The sequence below is a fragment of the Mytilus edulis genome, chromosome 14 (genome assembly GCF_963676685.1).
Source record: "Mytilus edulis chromosome 14, xbMytEdul2.2, whole genome shotgun sequence".
Lineage (NCBI taxonomy): Eukaryota > Metazoa > Mollusca > Bivalvia > Mytilida > Mytilidae > Mytilus > Mytilus edulis.
The window spans coordinates 59,247,479-59,271,274 of record NC_092357.1 but is presented as its reverse complement, the minus strand read 5'-3'; the positions used below and the strand labels follow the sequence as shown (position 1 = coordinate 59,271,274).

The 23,796-nt window shown below is 33.2% G+C and overlaps 2 protein-coding genes across 2 annotated transcripts; both read left to right on the top strand.

The window, feature by feature from the left end:
* The first annotated feature begins 3,117 nt into the window (after positions 1 to 3,117).
* Positions 3,118 to 4,983, top strand: LOC139503620 (uncharacterized). Its single transcript, XM_071293441.1, has one exon. It carries the CDS (start codon positions 3,163 to 3,165, stop codon positions 4,213 to 4,215), a length of 1,053 nt encoding a protein of 350 aa, XP_071149542.1. The 5' UTR covers positions 3,118 to 3,162; the 3' UTR covers positions 4,216 to 4,983.
* Positions 4,984 to 14,210: 9,227 nt separating this feature from the next.
* LOC139504339 (uncharacterized) lies at positions 14,211 to 15,080 on the top strand. Its single transcript, XM_071294410.1, has one exon. The coding sequence runs from the start codon at positions 14,211 to 14,213 to the stop codon at positions 15,078 to 15,080; it is 870 nt and encodes a 289-aa protein (XP_071150511.1).
* Positions 15,081 to 23,796: the final 8,716 nt, after the last annotated feature.

Genomic DNA, 23,796 nt, shown 5'->3' with positions numbered 1-23,796 from the left:
ATACAACGATGACATTTCACACCTCGACATTTTATACATTGACATTGAACGAATGACAAGTTACAAATCATCAATATACAAATTGACAATTTACGAATCGACAATTAAGTTACAAAACATCAATATACAAATTGACAATTTACAAATTGGCAAGTTACAAAACATCAATATACAAATTGACAATTTACAAATCGGCATTTAACGAATCGACAATATCAAAACATCAATATACAAATTGACAATTTACGAATCAACAAGTTACAAAAGATCAATATACAAACTGACAAATCACACAGTTACAAGTAACAAAATGACAAGTTACGAAGTAAGAATTTTGACCTCGTTGGCTTTCCATAGAGGATTGCCCATTGCATTCGGGATGAAAATTTCTCAATTTTCGTCTCTCCCTTGACACCATTTGGGAGTGTGGTCTTGAAGAAACGATGATAGTCCGTCGGAAGAGGGCGATAAATGGCTGACCCGAGTTAAGAGAGAGCCATATCTCTTGCACGTTTAAGACACCCTTGTAGATTTCGAAAAAGAGTAGGCTAATGCCGCTACAAGGCAGCACTCGCACCCGCAAAGTGGAAAGGGATTAATATAAGTTGCAAAACTTGTTTCCCAATCCACTATAAATAAATATGTTTAAACTAAACTAATATGATCTCTTTGTCTGTGTTCTTTATTCTGAAACACCATCTTGCATGTATACAAGAGCGTGACTTGTTTTTCAATGGTTCGGACCGAATTGAAAAGGAATGTCAAAAAGAGTTTCGAGAGTCTTGTTTGATTCTTTACTCTATTCAAGGATCTCACTATACAAGGATCTCACTTAAAGGATCACACTATACAAGGATCTCACTATACAAGGATCTCACTATACTAGGATCTCACTTAGAGGATCTCACTATACAAGGATCTCACTATACAAGGATCTCACTTAAAGGATCTCACTATACAAGGATCTCACTATACATGAATCTCGCTATACATGGATCTCGCTATACTAGGATCTCTCCAAACAAGGATCTCACTATACAAGGATCTCACTATACTAGGATCTCTCCAAACAAGGATCTCACTTAAATGATCTCACTTAACAATGATCTCACTTAGATGATCTCACTATACAAGGATATCACTATACAAGGATCTCAATATACAAGGATCTTACCTAAAGGATCTAACTATACAAGGATCTAACTTAGAGGATCTAACTATACAAGGATCTAACTTAGAGGATCTAACTTAGAGGATCTCACATTCCACTATATACATGTACAAGGATCTAACTTAGATGATCTCACTTTACAAGGATTCCACTATATACATGTACAAGGATCTCAATATACAAGGATCTTACCTAGAGGATCTCACTATACAAGGATCTAACTTAGAGGATCTCACTACACAAAGATCTCATTATACAAGGATCTCACTTAAATTATCTCACTTTACAAGGATCTCACTATACCAGCATCTCACTTTTCATGAAATGCATTAGTATATGCGTTGAATATATTTTGTTGTTGTTGTATTTGCCTAGGGAGTGATCACTAAGTCTAAAGTTTGAGAGTCACTGGCCTATGTATAATAGTATTGCAATTAAAATTATCCTAAGCTGACAATTATTTTTTTTTATTTCCCATTAAGACAAAGTTTGGATGAGGAATTCAATTTGTCATCTTATTTAAAATAGTTTTTTCATATTACTGTGAAACACACTTTTTAATATTACATTTTAACAATTTTTTATTGTTTAAAAAGTAAATTAATATTAAAGTGATTTTCTGCGGTGCATTGCTTTTGCGCTAATTGGCTTTTCATTTGCGTCAAAATAGTCTCATTTGCGCCACAAACAATATTTCGTTTTGTCAATTTCTTCGGGTAAACTTCAAGCGCTGCGTGTCAAGGTCCTTTCTATCCGAGAACATATATACGGTGTGGTTTTTTCGTATTGTTGAAGGCCGTACGGTTGACTATAATTGCTTACATCCAAGTAGTACATTTTAACTGCATTTTCTTAATTATTAGTATAATATACCTGATTTGAAAACTCGTGCTGTCTTGAATTTGTATGAAATATTTGCCACTGGGTGTTTTAAATAGGTGACAACCATTAATATTATATTTATACATAATTTTTAGGTGGGGTGGGGGGGGGGGAATAAATAAACTAACCCGAAAAGAGCTGAAAAAGTATGCATAGCGACGGATTAGAATAAAAAATAAATCAGGAAAAATAAACTCGCACTATCCCCCTTCCCAGAATATCAAATGGTCGTCTCAATACTGTAAATGTCTGGCTAGGTTTATAATATAAAACCACTCATTTATTTTCATTTTTTGTTTATCATCGGATTTATTCATTATTTGTTCTCAATTTGAATATTTAAATAATAACACCTTTGCAATAGATCTTATAAACTTTTAAACTTCAAAAATACCTCAAACCCCGGGGAAAAAACCCAACAAAATTAATTTGAAAAAACAACAGCGAAATAGTATAAAATAAACCTTTAATAAAATAAATGTAATGAAAATTGATACATTTTTTGTAATTTACGAATAGAATTATTTTGTGAATGGCATAGTTACATTAAAAAAAATACAACATAATAAATTTTAAAAAGAATAACAGCAAAAACAGTATTAAATAAAATAAATTTAATAAATGATAATTTATTTAATGTAATGAAAATAGATTTTTTTGTTGTTGTAAATTACGAATAGATTTATTTTGTGAATGGCACAATTACATTTGGTCATCACAAGAAGTGTCTTTTAAATACATGTACTGAAAAATAATATATTATAGTAGAACTTGTAAAATGGGATAATTACATGTGGTCATCAACTACACAGGAAGTGTCCCGAGGGTAATTATGTAAATATATCGGTCAGATTATTTGCTTATTTATGTTATCACTTATTTTATGTCATATTACTTTTGTATGTTGTATGATACGGTATTCTAATGTCTAGCATAACATATCTACTTACTTTCAAATAGGATTTGGAAATTCACGTAAAATTTTCAAGTTCATATTAGTAAAAATTATGAAGCTTTTAAAATCAGCTATAAATATATGTGTAGGAATTGCTTTGTGTATCGTATTATATTATGTTTTGTTGAACAGTTTTCAAAGATTCCGATTTATAATGTTTTCTGAAACAAATCAAAATACTGAATTTATTGAAAGTTTGGACCAATCGAGTGATCGTTTTTGGACGGAATATTACCAACAGATAATCAAACAAAATGGAATCAAAGCATTTACGCATGCGCCTATAACTAACGGAACTTGTCAAGGAAAATTTTACAGTAGTATGAATGATAATATGCAAACCGTTTTGAACTTTCCGGTTGTAAACAAAATAGCTACAAAATTCAAAGAGATGTTCGAATTATTTGGAGAACCGGTTGTCAGTGGTAACGAGACTTTTCCTGTTATTGTTACAGGTGCTTCGTCCAATCATTACCACGAATCCCTTGCTATGATCAACACTTTCAAGCAGAAAATTTCATTACGATTCAAAGGGATAAAGTTGATATATTATGATCTCGGTTTAACGAGATTTCAAAAACGGGAGTTAAACAACTTTTGCAATTGTGAAATAAGGACTTTTCATTTCAACAAATACCCTTCGTTCGTACGGGAATTGAGAAATTTTTCTTGGAAAACTATAATTATATACACAGTCTTAAAAGAACACAATTTCGTAATGTGGGCCGATACATCGGTTAAATTTACAGGTACGAAGGAAGCTTATGACGTGTTTTTTCAACAAGTAAAACAAGTTGGCATTCTTGTAAGAAAGAATAACCAAAGTGAAACAGCTCGAACTTTTTTTAGGACGAAAGAAGAAACATTTAAATATCTAAATGAACAATCATGTCTGTTCGATTTCAAAATATTACGGGCTGGATTCCTAACAATTTGGAAAACATCATTTACGTGGAAATATATTGTACAACCTTGGTTAGCATGTGCCTTGACAGAACACTGTATGTCTCATTATGACCCAGGGTTAATCATGTATTGTGATCCCAAGAAGGAAGTTTTATATCACTGTCACAGGTTCGATCAGGCGGTTTTAAGTATAATTCTGCAGAGATTGTTCAATGTCAATTATGATATAGTGACCTTGAACCGTCTACCGGAAGTTCACCAAATTGATAGATCTCAACGTTATTTCATAAAAGGGAGCTAACTCTTTTAAAAAAATCAAATGAACGCTTTAATCAATAAAAATAGATTAAGCTTCTCTATGAATTATGACACTGGCCTTAAACCGTCTACCGGGAGTACACCAGCGTGACAGATCTCAACGTTATTTAATTAGAGGGGCATAACCCTAATAATCCAGTCGTTATATTACGATCACTATGATCAATCCATTAGTGGATAGAGGGAGCTGTATTATTTGAGTTATAGAAGGGTACAGAACATCTAAGTGAGCTAACTCTTTTAAAAATCAAAATGAACGCTTAAATCAACTGATATAAGTAAAGAGAAATCAAGCTTCTCTATGAGCAAAGTTGGTGTTTGTTTAAACTGATATATACCCAATGAAATTATTCAAGTGAATTGTGTGGTTCATTTTTCGAAAGTTTTATTGTCGAAAACTTGTGAAAATTAAACCAGCCAAATCTATTTTTGTCATATTTTGAGCACCCACTTTAATTAACCTACTGTAAGGTATTAAGATGCAGCACAAATAATTAGGACCCGGTAAGAGAAAGCATTCCTAATTAATCAAAATAGTTCACCGCATAACATTCGTCACAACTCGGCCGATTCCAGACCATGCGGATACACCCGAGGATTGCCGATTGCACTGCATAGGTGAAACTGTCAAAATATTATTCTGAAATTGATTCATTATTATATGATTTCTTTTTTATACTTTCTAAAAGTCAGGTTGCTATAAATATCAGAAGATGTGGTACGAGCGCAAATGAGAAGTAAACCATTATAGATCAAAGAACAGTCTTCAACGCGGAGCCTTTGCTCACACCGAACAGCACTTGGCTCACACCGAAAAGCAAGCTATAAAGGGCCCCACAAATGACATGGGTAAAACCACTCAGAAGGGAAAACCAACGGTTTAATCTATATAAAAAAACGATAAGCGAGATACACTTATAAACTACAGTCAACATTCGACAACTACTGAACATCATATTCCTGACTTAGAACATGTTTAAACAAATGCAGTGGGTTTAAACAATGGGTACCAATATTCGCCCTAATTTGAATCAATAGTGTAACATCACAACATAAAAAGACACATGGTTTACGTTTGTTAAAAATATTTTGAAAGCGGTAAATTATAACTACTCAAAATTGCTAAAAAAATATAGATACAAAAGTTACTTATCTATACTATTTAACGAGAAGACCTGATTTCGTGTGTCGCTTCTCTTCCTTCCACAATAAATTATCTTTAGGTAACATGCATAGTCGCATTTGTCATCCATTCTTATAATTATTCAGATTGAGTTATTTTGGGAGAAAAACGACAAAATAGGTGTCCGGATATTGTTTCCGTTATCAGACTAACTTTTAGTCATTGATAAGAATTCCGGTTCTAAACATGCACAAGAACAACCAATCGTATGATAGATTACAAAAATGAAAAAATGAATAATCCAATCAGAGCGTTATCCATATACGGGCTATGGATTTTTTTGGAAAAAGAAGTTTGTTTCCAGTTTTTGGGGAAAAAAATCATTTGTTTTGGATTCTGAGAAAATAAGATTGTTTGTTTAACCCTCAGCTGCCACTATATGTAATGCTAAAATTGAAAGAAAAAAATTGTTTTCGACTTGACGCGAAAAAATAGATTGTCCAGAAAAAAAAATCCATAGCCCCGCCCCCTCCAGTCATAATATCTTTTACAAAAAATCATCCTACAACAGTTTATAAGCTGTATATGCCCGCGATTTCGCGGGTGTGGTCTTGTACTTATATAAAAGTTTGAAGCAAAATTTAGAAAATCGAAAAGGACTATTAGCCTATTGGAGGATGGAGCTAATTTTATTTTTTACTGTAAAAAAAAACTTAACTTAGAAATATTTGAATAAATGTAGTTATTTGCCAGATTTTATTTCCTGGCAAGAGAATGAGAAAATCAGATATCTTATTCTTTTGCACGTTAACCTCAAAGAAGTAAAAGGCTTTCTCAATTGAAATTTTAATACACAGTAACAGTTTATTTTCTATGTTGTGATGTTACACTATTGTGTCAAGTTGAATAAAAGCCGGCGTCTTTTACAACGTACAAACCCGCTGCGCCTGTCCTACGTCAATGGTTTACAATTACAAAGTGTGACTTTGGTGGATAGTTGTCTCATTTGCAATCATACCACATCTTCTTATGTGTATTATCGTATGATTTTAAACAGACATTAGAGCTGAGGACATGAGATTATTTATTTATCTATCTAAATATATTAATAGACTGTTAAGCCTCTTTCCTTATACACGTTAATTTAATTCAAATTCAAATTCAAATTCAAATATTTATTGCCATGTAAACTTTAAACATTAAGTTTGTGACATACAAAATAATAAACAATATAACTATATTTCGCATATATATATATACACAATCATTCATTTACAGTAAATATTCCAGTGTCCCCTGTCCTCAGTTCTAATGACCTTTTGATGTAGGACCCCAATTTATTTACTTGTGATGGTGTTGATGGATTGAGTATAAAAATGTGATATGTTTTATTATGGATTTGATTTTTTGTTTGTATTCATATAATTTTATCTTTTTGTATGTTAATGTCTCAAATATTTGGCAACAAAATCAAAGTAAAGATAATGTAAGAACCGTTTTTGGGGGGGGGGGGGGAAATGGAATTATTTGTTTTAGCTATATCACAGAACATCAAAGTACTAACGTACTATTTACTCAAATGAACCATATATCTGATGGCTTGTGAATATATGGCATACATAGCATGGATCCAAATTGAACACTGGTTTTAGGTTTCATTTATGACGATCAAATACATGGTCATTAACTTTGTTTTTGTGGCCTAAAGATTTAAACAGTTTTGTCTATTCATAATGTCTTCATAATTGCATTCTTTTATTGTTTCATAAAAATTCGCAATCTATACGCTACCTTTGTTGCTCTTTGATGAAGGTCAAAGTTGACCTATACTTGCGGACTTATATCTATGGCATGGGGTCTCTAGAAATTGTTAACTATTGGCAATATTAATTATGTGGAAAATAAAAGGGTCTGGAGTGGTGTAATTTTTAATCATCACCATTGTCATATATCTTTAAAATTACGGTATAACTAATATTAAGGTGGTACCCAACACTTTCACTAAAATTAATTTGGCTCGTTTAATTTTCATAAAATTTTTACAAAGTATTTACTTTGAACCTTTAACAAAAATATAAAAAATTGAAAAAATTTGAACAAAGCGTTTTATCAGAAAAATTACACTGGTTATATAGCAGTTTGACAAACACTTATTTTGATCATTGAGAAGCTTTATATTGCCTTCACAAAGCGTTTTATCAGAAAAATTACACTGGTTATATAGCAGTTTGACAAACACTTATTTTGATCATTGAGAAGCTTTATATTGCCTTCACAACGCAACGTAATTAAAACGTTTAGCTGATATTACAGAGTTATCTCCCTGTAGTGTTAGGTACCACCTTAAATAAACAAGTCTACATTGAAAACAACGTTCAAACCTATGATTGCGTTGGATAAAAACCGCAATTTTTATACGAGTGCATGTAAGACAAATTTCGTTGTAGAGGGGTTAAATACAGCACAAACAACATTTTCCAAATGACAAAAAAAAGGTGAAAAAGTATATTTTAACAAAACGCATCTGACTACCAGGTCGAACAACTGATATTGTTAAACCCTGCTGACTGCCATTGACGATTGCCAAGATGATATATTTGTATGTATATGATGGGAAATGGGTCCTTTAATTGGATTCAATAAATATTCTCATATAACTTTGAATTCTTTGATGCATCGTTTTCATATCATGCTGGCTAACAAATTGGGCCTCGTTATTTTCAACTTCCAAGCAAGGACTAACGCTCATAATCTCGGCTATTAATTATCATCAGTGTTACACGCAGGACTTGTGTAAAGTCCGGAGAGCCGACAACCTTGCTTGGGACGTTGCGTTATTGTAGTAGTACACATTTGGCACTGGAGGTAAATCAACCAATAATCAATCTTTTGTTATTGCCTTTGTTATATTTATCCGTATTTTTGTTAGATAATTTTCTGTGGATTCATTTATCCATTTTATTTTCGTGGGTACCAATTTTCGTGGATTGAGAAAAAAATGCATTTTTGTGGATTGAGAAAAAAATGCATTTTTGTGGGTATTTGATTTCGTGGTTTTGCAAAAGTCTGCATATAACCATACAGCAAATTTGTATTTCGATGAACATTAAAATTCGTGGTTTCCTTGCATCCACGAAATCCACGAAAATTGGTATCCAACGAATAATAGTGAATCGACAGTAGTCTGTTTATGGAGGTTTGGTCACTGTATCCTGAGTATAGTGTGATGCATCTACTAATTATGTCTACTTGGGTTGCTCACCCAATATTGTCAATAAAGTGAAACCTGTTTAAACTGAACCTATTCGCAACTTAAAATTTTGTTCGGTTTTGGCCGATGTACGGTTTTATCAGGTTCATAACGCATACACATTGATATGTCGGTGCATAAGAACATATTTGGTTTATTCAGGTTATCGTTTTATGCAGGATTCGAAAAAGAGTAGGCTAATGCCGCTACAAGGCAGCACTTGCAACAGCAAAGTGGAAAGGGATTAATATAAGTTGCAAAAACTTGTTTCCCAATCCACTATAAATAAATATGTTTAAACTAGCAAGGTTTCACTGTATAAAGGAACTATAAACAATTGTTTTAAGGCGGAAAACTATTCATCACCTCATCAATAACAACATCATGATATACCAAATTAAAAGTAAAGCAGCAAGGAATTTCAGAAATTTAATTTTTCATTAATGGAAAGATATAAAAATGTACCAAGAGTTCAAGGTTATGTCATCTTTGTAATAAACTTGATGATGAATACCATTTTTCTCTAGTATATTGCAAACTGAACTCAATATTGCTTATTTTTAAAGATTATCAAATTAATACCGATTATACTGATTATCAAATTAAAATTAATTTAGCGATAAGAAGCGTCAAGAAGACTATTTAGCGACGATACATAAATTAAAAAAATATCATTGCAACAACTTATTCCCAATAGATATTAAAAAAATGCATTATTTTTATTAAAGGGGCGGTTATAAAACATTTTTTTTATATATTACATTGATAGATTAAAAAAATTTATTTATAAACAAGAAAGGGATTGTCTAGTTTTTATCAGATATAAAAAATGTGTTTATGCAAACGCTAAAAATTAGAATCAAAACAAAGATTTTCCAACTTCCTTTTAAAGATTTTTTTTAATCAAAACCATGCAATATCTTCTCCTTTCTATTAAACAGTGAAAATCGTCGTTCTTCCACATACTTAATAGGTGTGGCTTCACACTATCACACCAAATTAGATTTGCCTCGTGAGAGATAAGCGATTCGCTTGTCCCTTGTTTGTTATTGTCGCTTCGTCACTAAATTATTCTTCTTGTCGCTGTTTGTCGCTAAAATTCTTCTTGTCTCTTAGTGAGACCGGTCAGTTCCGTCCTTAACTTCCGTTTTGTGCACTGAACCACACAATTAACGATGCCTAGTCCTTGTTGTTGTGTACCTGGGTGTGATTTAAGAGCAGGACATGCATTTCAAAATGACTAAATAAGAAGGAAAAGTTAGATCAACGCCATATTTGGCTCACAGGGGCTTGTTACAATTGCCGGGTTTACTATCCATACGAACCTTTTAGAGGTTCGTATGGATAGTAAACCCGGCAATTGTTTTACTATCCATACGAACCTTTTAGGGGTTCGTATGGATAGTAAATTCGGCAATTGTAACAAGCCCCTGTGTTCATGGTAAAACTTTATTTTCTTTAAGAAATATATACTGTTATTTATATAATCGCCATGCAATTAAACCAAAGTCTGTTTGCAACCACAATTATTGTTTTAGAATTAAAAAAAAGGGGGGGTTAATTCAAGACGTCATAATTTTTGGGATTACGATTCAATGTCATCTGTTTGAGCTTTTTTGGTGAATGCTACAATAATAAGGTTTTCCTACAAGAGGTTTATCATACTGATAATTATTTTAGCAGTAATTATGTTAATTTAGGATGTAATGACAGGAATTCATGAGCTATATACCTCAGGCTTTCTTGAAAAATATCAATGACAATGTAAACAGGAAAAAAACATTGACATGAATGATGCTCTCTTCTATGTTATAGTTATATAGGGGTATCGGGTCCATTGACCCTAATAACATGTTCGCCCTAGGTCCGTTCGCCCGTAGAGTCCGTTCGCACTACTTAAATAATATTCAGGTCATTGAAGTTGGATAAACTTATTTAGATATTTATATGGTACCGTATATATTTTTGAAATTTGGGAAAACGTATGGAATTATTTAAAAGTTTATGGCTTTTTCAGGATTGTTAATTGTTCAATGACATAATAATTCTCACTGATTGTTGTGATACTTGTCTTTTGATGGATTAATAATAAAAACAAACATTTTGTTATCATAAACCAGGGACTTTCTATACTAGCTAATTACTAAATGAATTCATTGTACATTCCAGTATACTATGCAAATCAAAGGGAACAAAAAGAGGGACGAAAGATACCAAAGGGACAGTCAAACTCATAAATCTAAAACAAACTGACAACGCCATGGCTAAAAATGAAAAAGACAAACAGAAAAACAATAGTACACATGACACAACATAGAAAACTAAAGAATAAACAACACGAACCCCACCAAAAACTAGGGGTGATCTCAGGTGCTCCGGAAGGGTAAGCAGATCCTGCTCCACATGCGGCACCCGTCGTGTTGCTTATGTGATTACAAATCCGGTAAATAGTCTAATTCGGTAGGTCAAATTCATGAAAGGGAAGGGGATTGTAGTTACGACGTGAGGAACATATCCGATATCAAACTTTAACATATTCTGTTCATATAATTAACATTATGCAACTGGACAAAATTTAAAAAAAAAGTAGGGCGAACGGACCCTGGGCGAACGGACCCTGGGCGAACAGGTATTAGGGCGAACGTGAATCAGGGTGAACGGACCGGATTATTATATAGGTATATGTGTTGCACAAGTCTTTCACAAGTTTCAAAAAAGCTAATGTTATAACACTTTTTTCAGGGCACAAACCCACTTTAAAGAGACTTGTCTACTGCCATTCCCATCCTATTTTCATGCACCATTTGCAAGCAAGAGACTGAATGGTTTGCAAAATTAAAAAATCAGGACTGTTTCCCGTTAAACCAAAATAACTAAACTGGATGAATATTGTAGGAGAAATCTAGAGGAAAGTTTTGTTTTGTGAAATTGGTTTTCCTGAAAAGTCATTCATCCTGCAGAAAGGATTTATAACTGTCCACCACCAAATGTCGAGCTTCACAGATGGAATTACTCAAACACCATCAATGCCTATGTTTTCAGCACAGATTTCGCAAATCATGACACAGCTGTGCATTTTTTATACCTGTTAAGAGTCGTATACTAAATTTTTTTTTTAAATAAATAAATATATATTCGGTCATTTTAGAACTTGTATTTTGCCAAAAGATGCATAAATGAAAGTGGTGCAATTCATTTTGCTTTGATATATAGATTTGAATTACAATTGTTCATGTTATTGTAATGCAGATAAAAATAAGGAGATGTGGTACAATGTATATACATGATATTTAGTGAGTTTATCAAACTAAAGTGAATAAGAAATGGGTATAAGCAGTTACAGGTACTACTGTACAATCTCAAACAATGAGAAAAAGTCATACCGTAAAGAGAATTTCATATTTACAAGTAAGTTTTGTTTTTGCGTTGAATAATTTTCTTCTATTGTCTTAATTGCAAATATGGGAAGTGGTTAACATGCTAATGAGACAGCTATTATGGCCACCATATGTCATTGTTTTCTTAATTAAAAACTCCTTTTTCATTCATACCGGTAGATTACTTTATCATGTTTATACTGAAAAATAGTTCTGCTTGGAGTTAGAAACATACCTGCCAACTTTTCAAAATGTCCATGGGGGTTTTACGTGAAAGATGGTTCTTGTAGTCCTACAAAGGGGCCTTCAAATTTATTCTAATGTGTTTTTTTGGTTTCTTCGTGCTTTAACAAGCTCATAGCCATTGTTAAATTAATTGTTTTCTTTAAAATAGTGGACAAAATTGCTCTTACAAAATGTCCACTTGGGAGCCTCCCCCCGCAAATAGTGACAGTTGGCGGGTATGTAGAAAAAGTATGGTCATCAAAAGAGTTGACATGTTACTATGTACATTTACCATTATGTTACTTGATGTTCTTGCAATACACACAGTAGTCAGTACGGAGACTAGTCAACCTTTGTGAACTATTTTTCATAGGATGGGAGTCATTGAATAATTATGCGTATATATAATCAATAATTAAAAATATTCTATTTATATTAAAAAGGAAAATTCTCATATGTCTTAAAAATGCATTTCATGGCGAGTTACAGAAAATATACTGCAAACAGTAGACTATACATATAGGTGAACTAGGTACAAGAGAACTCTAAATCTTAAATACTACAAACCACCTCTGTTCTATGGCAGATAATGATATAACTGGACCAGAAATACACACAACCTGTAATTAACTGCCTTTACAGCGCTTTCGCGCTTTGAATAATTTTAGTTTCTTGTGTATAATTCGGAGTGTATGACGTCCATTATCACTGAACTAGTAACATATTTGTTTAGGGGCCAGCTGAAGGACTCCTCCGGGTGCGGGAGTTTCTCGCTGCATTGACGATTCATTGGTGGCCTTGGTCTGTGTTTTGCTCTTTGGTCGGGTTGTTGTCTCTTTGACACATTCCCCATATCCATTTTCAATTTCATAACTATGTTTTTATGTTTATATGTGTAATCTCATATATCTACTTAATGCTATTCAGAAGTCTAGTGTGTGTTTTTTTTTTTTTGGTTTCAAAACAGAGGGCTAACGAGCCGAATATACTACATGTCACTCAAGTCGCATTGGCTTTACTTCAGAACTCATTTCATTGGTTAAACATTCCCCCTATATATCCATGTACTATTATTTATCATGTACTGATACTGTGCAGTCTGGACTATGGGACACATACAAAATAGCTGATTCGAAACAATTGGAACATTGATAGTTGCTTTGTATAAAATTAATTCAAATTATATCGTGCGTTACTCTGTGTACCTTATGTTATTCGGCTAACCTAAAAACCAATAGCAAAAACAAACAATAACAAAAACCGAAATTTATTAATGATTTTAAATTAAAGGAGGTGTTCGCTATGAATCTAGGCATAACCCCAAGAGACATACATAATTTAAAGACTCCAGTCTTCCGCATTACAGTTTTAATTGAGACCCCCCCCCCCTATTTGCTCTTTACGAGGCAAACCATAAAACTAAGAATATATTTATTTTACAGTGCAAATATAACCAATTATTTTATAATTTGTGCAGAAGTTATCTGTCCCGGGAGTTATTAATAAAATATTAGTACAATATCGATTCGATTATTCACAAGTTTATATAATCACATATTTAATGTCCTTTTACTTTTGTATGTTATTGGATACGGTATTCTCACCACCAGAATAACATATCTACTTACTTTCAGATAGGACTTGGAAATTCACGCAAAATTTTCAAAGTTCGTGTTAGTAAAATAATGAAACCTTTAAAATCAGTTCTAAATGTATGTGTAGGAATGGCTTTGTGTAGCGTATTATACTATTTTTTGTTGAACAGCTTCCAAAGATTCCGAATTTTGATGTTTTCTGAAATAAATCAAAACCCCGAATTTATTGAAAGTTTGGACCAATCGAGAGATCGTTATTGGATGGAATATTACCAAAAGATAATAAAACGAAATGGAATCAAACCATTTACTCATGCGCCTATAACTAACGGAACTTGTCAAGGAAAATTTTACAGTAGTATGAATGATAATATGCAAACCGTTTTGGACTATCCGGTTGTAAACAAAATGGCTACAAAATTCAAAGAGACGTTCGAATTGTTTGGAGAACCGGTTGTCAGTGGTAACGAGACTTTTCCTGTTATTGTTACAGGTGCCTCGTCCAATCATTACCACGAATTCCTTCCTATGATCAACACTTTCAAGAAGAAAATTGCATTACGATACAAAGGGATAAAGTTGATATATTATGATCTCGGTTTAACGAGATTTCAAAAACGGGAGCTAAAAAACTTTTGCAGTTGTGAAATTAGGACTTTTCAATTCAATGAATACCCTTCGTTTGTACGGGAACTGAGAAATTTTTCTTGGAAAACTATAATTATATACACAGTCTTAAAACAATACAATTTCGTAATGTGGGCCGATACATCTGTTAAATTTACAGGTACGAAGGAAGCTTATGACGTGTTTTTTCAACAAGTAAAACAAGTTGGCATTCTTGTAAGAAAGAATAACCAAAGTGAAACAGCTCGAACTTTTTACCGGACGAAAGAAGAAACATTTAAATATCTAAATGAACAATCATGTATGTTCGATTTCAAAATATTAAGGGCTGGATTCATAACAATTTGGAAAACATCATTTACGTGGAAATATATTATACAACCTTGGCTAGCATGTGCCTTGACAGAACATTGTATGTCTCATTACGACCCAGGGTTAATCATGTATTGTGATCCAAAGAAGGAAGTTTTATATCACTGTCACAGGTTCGACCAGGCGGTTTTAAGTATAATTCTGCAGAGACTGTTCAATGTCAATTATAATATAGTGACCTTGAACCGTCTACCAAGAGTTCACCAAATTGGTAGATCTCAACGTTGTTTCATTAAAGATAACCCAAATAATCCAGTCGATTTATTACGACCACTATGATCAATCCATTAGTGGATAGAGGGCGCTGAATTATTCGAGTAATAAAAGGGTATGTAGCATCTAAGTGAGCTAAATCTTTTAAAAATCAAAATGAACGCTTTATCCACCTGATATAAGTAAAAAAATCAAACTTCTATATGAGCAAAGTTAGTGTTTGTTTAAACTGCTATATACCCAATGAAATTATGCAAGTGAATGGTGTGGTTCAAATTTTTTGAAAGTTATATACTTTTGTCAACAAGTCTAAGTTATTATGTTGTCAACATCTTGTGAAAATTAAACCAGCCAAATCTACTCTAGGTAAATTTTGATCCCTTTAATGTACATAAATACCTTACCTACTGTAAGGTATGAAGATGCAGCACAAATAGGATCCGGTAAGAGAGAGCATTCCTATTTTACCAAAATAGTTCACCGCATAGCATTCGTTACAACTCGACCGATTCCGTATTCACCCTATGATTGCCCTCAAACTCGTTTTATCATTCAAACGAAAGTTGATGTGTTTATTATTTAATGAAACAATGAACATGCAGTGAAAATAAATTTTGTTCACGTCGGTGTTATTATCGCCGCCAGCTTGTTTACATTGGTTACGAAAAGAAGTTCGATCAACGTCGTCTTTCGAAAAATAAACAACGTCAAGATCAACTACCGGACGTCCTCTCGACCAATCATATCAACGTTTTCCCTAATATGCAAATCATATAAGAATTATAGTTTCATAACATATGCCAGATTTTATGTCCTAGTAAGAAAATGAGAAAATTGAATATCTTAAAGTCAAATGAAACCTCAAATAAAAAAAAAATGCATGTGTTTTTTAAAACCAAATGGATAGTTTTCATTATAAAACTTATGTATTTATACTTTTTTCTATAGAAAATTTGCCCACATTTAGAAGAAGTTTACTTTATTTGTCTGGTTTTCCGGAAACAATACACCTAATCGCTATTTATTCCATTCCGGATAAGTTCTAAAATTACACAACTTTTTCATCCAGTTGAAGCTATCTGGGACCCTGTTTAAACAATTCACCATGCATGATACTTTTTAAGGAGACCTGTTTAAACTACCGTAATTACTTCAAACAAAATATTTTTTTTCTTCAATTTTAATTTCGAAAAAAGTGGATCATACTATATCAAAGTTTCTTGATGATCACTTTCTAAATTTTTTTCTCCCTCAGTTCACTACTGATGACCTCCATTTTTCGGCCGGTGACCCAAACAGGAAGTTGTATAAATGACTGTTTTTCCCGGAATGGACTAAACAGCGATAAGGTGTATTCGCCGACATATATTCCGTATGCAAGTGGCCTAAGCGGACCCTACTCGTAAAAATCCGGCGATCGCAATACGCATGGATCTGTCATTGAAATAAACTATTATCTGATTGTACATGTTATCCACGCGCTCAATATCCATGCTTCTTTGTTGATGGTTTACATAGTACGGTGACCAGACCCAATTTTTTTTTAATTTATCGTCAAACATACTATATGGCTATAGAATATATCATTGGATTCGGAAAAATGAGTACTTTTGAAATATCGATGTCGTCAAAAAGAAATGTGGTAACAGTTTGGCATAAATTAAGGTCAAAGATCAAATTTTTTTTTTTTTTTTTTTTTCCATAGTATTAAAATTTGAAGATATATACAACAATTAAGGTTACATTTCAGATACAGACTATTTTTCAAATCAATTAACAATGAATTATCTCAAAAATATAAAATAAAAAAATAATTAGTAAACAGTTTTATTCTGGAAAGTGGCGTTTTTCAAACACTTGTCCGATCTTTTATACACATATACTGTTAAAGTTACAATAGTTACCTTGCCGGCTGACACTCCACCTCAGCAATAAAGGATAAATATTCTTATTTTACCTGAAGGCGTATTTTGGATAAGCTTATTCATGTAATTAATTAAAACTAAAAAGCACTCAAACAGTTACAATTCAAAAATCCAATCAAAGAGATCCACACAAAAGAATAATGCAAGGAGTATCTTCTGGTTCATCTGTCAAGGATCATGATTTGAAATTTCTACATAATTCAGGCCCTTTAAAGGAGCAAAGCTTCGGACATGTAGGGCTGTGAACAAACACATGACTTTTTAACATGGATATTATCCCTTCAATGAAAACACAAGATCCTGCAAGAATTCTGCTGACATATGCCCTTTAAAATACACGGGATGTAATGAATAATTTAATAAAACTAAGGATTACCTTAGCCGTATGGGCACAACTTTTTTGGAATTTTGGATCCTCAATGCTCTTCAACTTTGTACTTTTTTGGCTTTATAAATATTTTGATATGAGCGTCACTAATGAGTCTTATGTAGGCGAAACGCGTCTCTGGCGTACTAAATTATAATCCTGGTACCTTTGATAACTATTTACACCACTAGTTCGATGCCACTGCTGGTGGACGTTTCGTCCCCGAGGGTATCACCAGCCCAGTAGTCAAAAGTAAAATCACAAAAATACTGAAATTAGAGGAAAATCAATTCGGAAAGTCCATAATCACATGGCAAAATCAAATAACAAAACGCATCAAAAACGAATGGACAAGAACTGTCATATTCCTGACTTGGTACAGGCATTTTCAAATGTAGAAAATGGTGGATTAACACTTCGGTGTTGACATGAATATCAATATTGTGGTCATTTTTATAAATTTCCTGTTTACAAAACTTTGAATTTTTCGAAAAACTAAGGATTTTCTTATCCCAGGCATAGATTACCTTAGCCGTATTTGGCACAACTTTTTGGAATTTTGGATCCTCAATGCTCTTAAACTTTGTACTTTTTTGGCTTTATAAATATTTTGATATGATCGTCACTGATGAGTCTTATGTAGACGAAACGCGCGTCTGACGTACTAAATTATAATCCTGGTACTTTTGATAACTATTAACTCTCGCGAACTGTATTGTAAAACTGACGGAATAGGGGGTTTTGCAATGTGTAATGCGGTCCAAATTTTTAGTTTGAAACGAAGTACGTAAAACATGCTGTTTCAGTGACGCCTCACAGAGAGGTTAACTGACGAAACTTGCATCTTAACTAGTGGCAAGCTTGACGCGAATCGGAAAAAATATGATGGAATGATTTTTCTGATCATAAAGGTTTGGAATTAACTTTCATGCCCAAGCAAGGGCTCCATCTTTGTCAATATTACCGAAACTCTAAAAAAAAAAAACCAAAAAAACCACCGAAATAGTCGTACGTGTCCTTCAAAATCTTTTAATAGTTTGTTCACCTACTTCCAACAGATAAGTTGTGTCGCATCCGGTAAGTGCATGTACAGCAGGCAATAGTTTACAATTTGTTGGGGAAAGACACATAGTTAGTGAATGGATGACAATCTTTCCCCATCCTTTACACTGCTAATATTCCCCATCTACACCCACAACTCGCTGGTATGTGTCATATATTTATAGTAGTGAACACACAAAACAATCACATTTGTATTAGACACTGTATGCTTGTTATATCGCTCTTTCCCATTTCCCTAAACTTCGTGTCAAAGTTTAAGGCAATGGATATCGGCCTCCACTTGAGTGCTAAACAAGTTACGACAGCCATTAACAGAGTTGGTATACATAACTTTGACAATTTCGGAATTTTCATACGTTCTGGATATGTAACGCTCACATCAGGTGGAATCATAAGGGATGTGTCAAAGTTTACTTCTCCCCTAAATAAGCTAATACACTTTGATGGAAGCTGTAGTCTTTGTGTGGCGTTCACTTTTGCCAGAGTTGTTAATGTCGCAGCGGTAAAACCCATCGGCTACTGTGTGCGCTATAGAAATTCATTGGGACATATTTTTTTAATAGTCAGCTGCAAGGTCACAGATTTTTTTACCTTTCTTAACATCAATACATTGAACCAATGCCATACCATCTCTGGTGTAAGTTCTGAGTGATGGTACAAAGAAAGGTAGGGAAATTTCACCAAATAAGACTTGCATGATTTTCTCCCGGTGCCGTATTCTTGGATAAGCGAAATTGGAATTGGACTTACGGAGTGCGACAGCACATGTTCTATGGTAACAATATCTCTACATTTTGCCAAAATCAGTACAGTCTAGATACAAGTTATGGATTTGTGTGAACTAAAAGTCTTACCGCCGATTTATATTTAAGGTTTGTTTTTGTGGTCATGTTTTCAGACGTTTTTAGTTTTGACTTTATATTGTTTAATATTGGACTATAAAAACTACTTGACTGGATCTAAAGAAAGAGCACTAGTGGTAAAATGTTTAGACATGTTCAAGCCTTCCTCTACAGCTGTGAGCAAAAATTCTCGAATATCTCTTGTAGCATGCATTCTAGACGAGATATTGATAAGACATGGAGGATGAGATCCACATCAAAGGGGTCAGTCATGGATCATTCAGATGGTCCACAATGGCAACATGTTCTTTATCTCTTTTCATTGTTGTTGGTTTTGTTTCATCTTGTTAATTTGCATTATTTGCAGTAATTCAAGCCCTTTTCAGCGTTACACGACTAAGTGATTCTAGAAAATGTCTAGGAAGAGTCCATCTAACAAGCGCGAACTTTTGATTTGTTATGCCTAGAGTACCACCTGATCCCCTTTGGCCTTTTCTGATGCCATGTAGGGCAATGTACCGTTAAAATGTCTAGGAGTCTGTCTAAAAGCAAAGTAGCCATCTATAAAAGGTGATTGACTATTCTCAAAAAGTTGAAACATATCGAGTATGTAAACTGGAATCCATCTTCAGTAATGGGTACGGTTGGTTACAAAAACATTTGAGATGACGATCTCAAGGATTTGACCAATTTCTCTCTCGTTCTGCTCTACCTTTTGACAGCAAAATGTCTACTGCTTCAAGGAACACATCCCAGTATTTGAATGTAAGTGTTACAGCACATTCCCATTGCTTATATGTAATCTGTAAGAGGCTGTATATGAGTTCCGAATAGCTCCGTCATATGAGCAATAGGACTTGTGTCTGGCTTGATTAGCTGAAATAATGCTTCTGAGATAAACGAATTTGATGTAATGGATTAATAAAGGTATGAAATATCATATAAATGTTAATTATTTTACATGTCGCGTTAAAACAAGTGATGAAATTAAATTGAAACGTTCTCTATTAAATGCAAAACATTCGTAGTGTTATTTTTTAACATAAACTCCTTAATAACAGATTAATTTTGCTAAACTTTATTTGAAATGTTAAAATAAGGTGTAACAACAATGTGTATGTTAGCGGCAATAAGCGAAATTAGTCATTAAGCTTAAATCCTAGGCAATAAGCTAACGCCTGGCAGTAAGTCTATTGCCTAAAGGATGTTAGGCATTAGTCTTAAATCCTAGGATTTAAGCTTAAATTCTGAAAAATGTGTGACCCGGCCAACCAACCAACCAACCAAGATGGCCGCCATGGCTAAAAATAGAACATAGGGGTAAAATGTAGTTTTTGTTTTTAACTCAAAAACCAAAGCATTAAAAGCAAATCTGACCGGGGTAAAATTGTTTATCAGGTCAAGATCTATCTGCTCTGAAATTTTCAGATGAATCGGACAACCCGTTGTTGGGTTGCTGCCCCTGAATTGGTAATTTTAAGGAAATTTTACTGTTTTTTGGTTATTATCTTGAATATTATTATAGATAGAGATAAACTGTAAACAGCAATAATGTTCAGCAAAGTAAGATTTACAAATAAGTCAACATGACCGAAATGGTCAGTTGACCCCTTTAGGAGTTATTGCCCTTTTATAGTCAATTTTTAACCATTTTTCGTAAATCTTAGTAATTCTTTACAAAAATCTTCTCCTCTGAAACTACTGAGCCAAATTAATCAAAACTTAGCCACAATCATCTTTGGGGTAGTTAGTTTAAAAAATGTGTCCGATGACCCGGCCATCTTGGCTAAAAATAGAACATAGGGGTAAAATGCAGTTTTTGGCTGATAACTCAAAAACCAAAGCATTTAGAGCAAATTTGATATGGGTAAAATTGTTTATCTGGTCAAGAACTATCTGTTCTAAATTTTTCAGATGAATCAGACAACCGGTTGTTGGGTTGCTGCCCCTGAATTGGTAATTTTAAGGAAATTTTGCTGTTTTTTGTTATTATCATGAATATTATTATAGATAGAGATAAACTGTAAGCAGCAATAATGTTCAGCAAAGTAAGATTTACAAATAAGTCAACATGACCGAAATGGTCAGTTGACCCCTTTAGGAGTTACTGCCCTTTTATAGTCAATTTTTAACCATTTTTTGTAAATTTTAGTAATCTTTTACAAAAATCTTCTCCTCTGAAACTACTGGGCCAAATTAATCCAAACTTGGCCACAATCATCTTTGGGGTAGTTAGTTTAAAAAATGTGTCCGGTGACCCGGCCATCCAACCAAGATGGCCGCCACGGCTAAAAATAGACCATAGGAGTAAAATGCAGTTTTTGGCTTATAACTCAAAAACCAAAGCATTTAGAGCAAATTGATGAGGTTATATTGTTAATCAGGCTATGATCTATCTGCCCTAAAATTTTCAGTTTGATCGGACAACCCGTTGTTGGGTTGCTGCCCCTGAATGGGTAATTTTAAGGAAATTTTGCTGTTTTTGGTTATTATCTTGAATGCGTATTATAGATAGAGATAAACTAAACAGCAATAATGTAAAGCAAAGTAAGACCTAAAAATAAGTCAACATGACCAAAATGGTCAATTGACCCCCTAAGGAGTTATTGTCCTTTAGAGTCATAAAATTTGTAAATTTTTACTAATATTTTCCACTGAAACTACTGGGCCAAGTTCATTATAGATAGAGATAATTGTAAGCAGCAAGAATGTTCAGTAAAGTAAGATGTACAAACACATCACATCACCAAAACACAATTTTGTTATGAATCCATCTGCTTCCTTTGTTTAATATTCACATAGACCAAGTTGAGCGACACAGGCTCTTTAGAGCCTCTAGTTTTAAAAACTGTTTAATATTTACCACAAAACATGAAAAAAAGTATGTTTTGTAACTGCTAAAATTACTTAATAAACTTACTAAATTTGAAGATCTGTCACATGAATGTATATTTATACATGTAATATTAAAAATATAATTAAGAAACGACTAAATCACCAAATATGCAAATAATCCAGAGTTTACTTATTGCCTAAAATTATGTTCGGCAATAGGATGAATAATCATCATCAGATTTCAGGAAATAAGCTTAATGCCTGAAAATTTCAGGCAATAACTTAATGCCTAGGCGTTAGCCTATTGCCTAGGATTTAAGCTTAATGCCTAGTTTCACTTATTGCCGTTAACATGTACTGTATATACTAACAGAAATTATATCACGAATGTTATTTTACAATGTAGAGCTCAAAACTTTTCTAAGTCGATTATTCGTTCAAGTAAACTAAAGTATTTCAAAACCTTTTTTATGAAAATTGCACAGTACGATTTTTTGACGACAAGTCAAAATGTTAAGTTTAACCTTTGAACTACCAATACTGTGATTTATAGGGACCTGGTACCTTTGATAACTTTATAGCCGTAAAGTCCGAATGACAATTAAACTCCTTAAATAAACGACTTTTCCTTACTAGGTCACCGTACTAATAAGGTGACAATCGGTAAACTACGGCTTCAAAATACGACGATTACATAGCTGATAAATTTGTATATCATAACAGACAGAGAGAAAACAATATTGATGATTATACGATATGTTTACGTAAAACAATGATAAAATCGTGCACAGAGGACTAAGTTTATGATACAGCTGAGGACAGAGGATTTTTTATTTATCTATATAAATATATTTAGGTCTTTCCACTTTTCTGTGGAAAGACCTATTGTATTTGTTCTGATTATTATTATTATTTTTTTTTTCCCCCGCTAAATTTTGTTCTCGCGATAAATGTATGTTTCACAATATGTCGCTTAGATATTTCTCATATTGTATCGTATAGTTTATGCGCTTTTAAATTTCACCCTGCTAAGCCGAACCATTTTCTTTGTAAGGATTATCTCCCTATTCTTACAAATTGTTCGTTACATCATCAGGAATTTTTAGCTAATTTGGATCGAAGCGATTCGATAAAATTTTATAGGAGTTATCTACCTTTACACAATAAATTTGTCGGTATGTGTTTTCAACTCATCAACCGTTAACCGTATAAACCTGGAATGTTTTTATTTGAGGCCCCTAGGTCCTAACTTCGAAAATGAGGTCAAGGTCAAAGGTGAAGGTCAAGTTCATAATTGTGACTTTTGCTTATTTTTGCATTTTCTCAAACACTTTTAAAAATATATTTAAAAGAACAAGTTCGAAATGTTTGCTTTATTGTAATGAAAATATGTTACATTTGGTCTGAAACAATCCCATGGCATCTTATAGGAGTTACTGTTCCTGAAATGTTTAATTATAAGGTTAATTGATTATTACTTCAACTTGGTTCATTATAAAGGCATATCACGTTTTACAAAAGGTTATGTGACATATGACCTTGAAAAATGACAACCGAAATGGACCTTGAAAGAACCGGAAGTAGCCATTTTTGCACTTTTTTCATGAAAAAGTAGTCGGAATTCATACATTTTGTCATTTAAATACATTAGCCTATCACTCAAGACTAGAAATAACTTTCGATCAACCGGAAGTGGCCAATTATCTCCTGTTTTAAAGGCGAAAGTATGTATAAACCTATATAATTTTGGA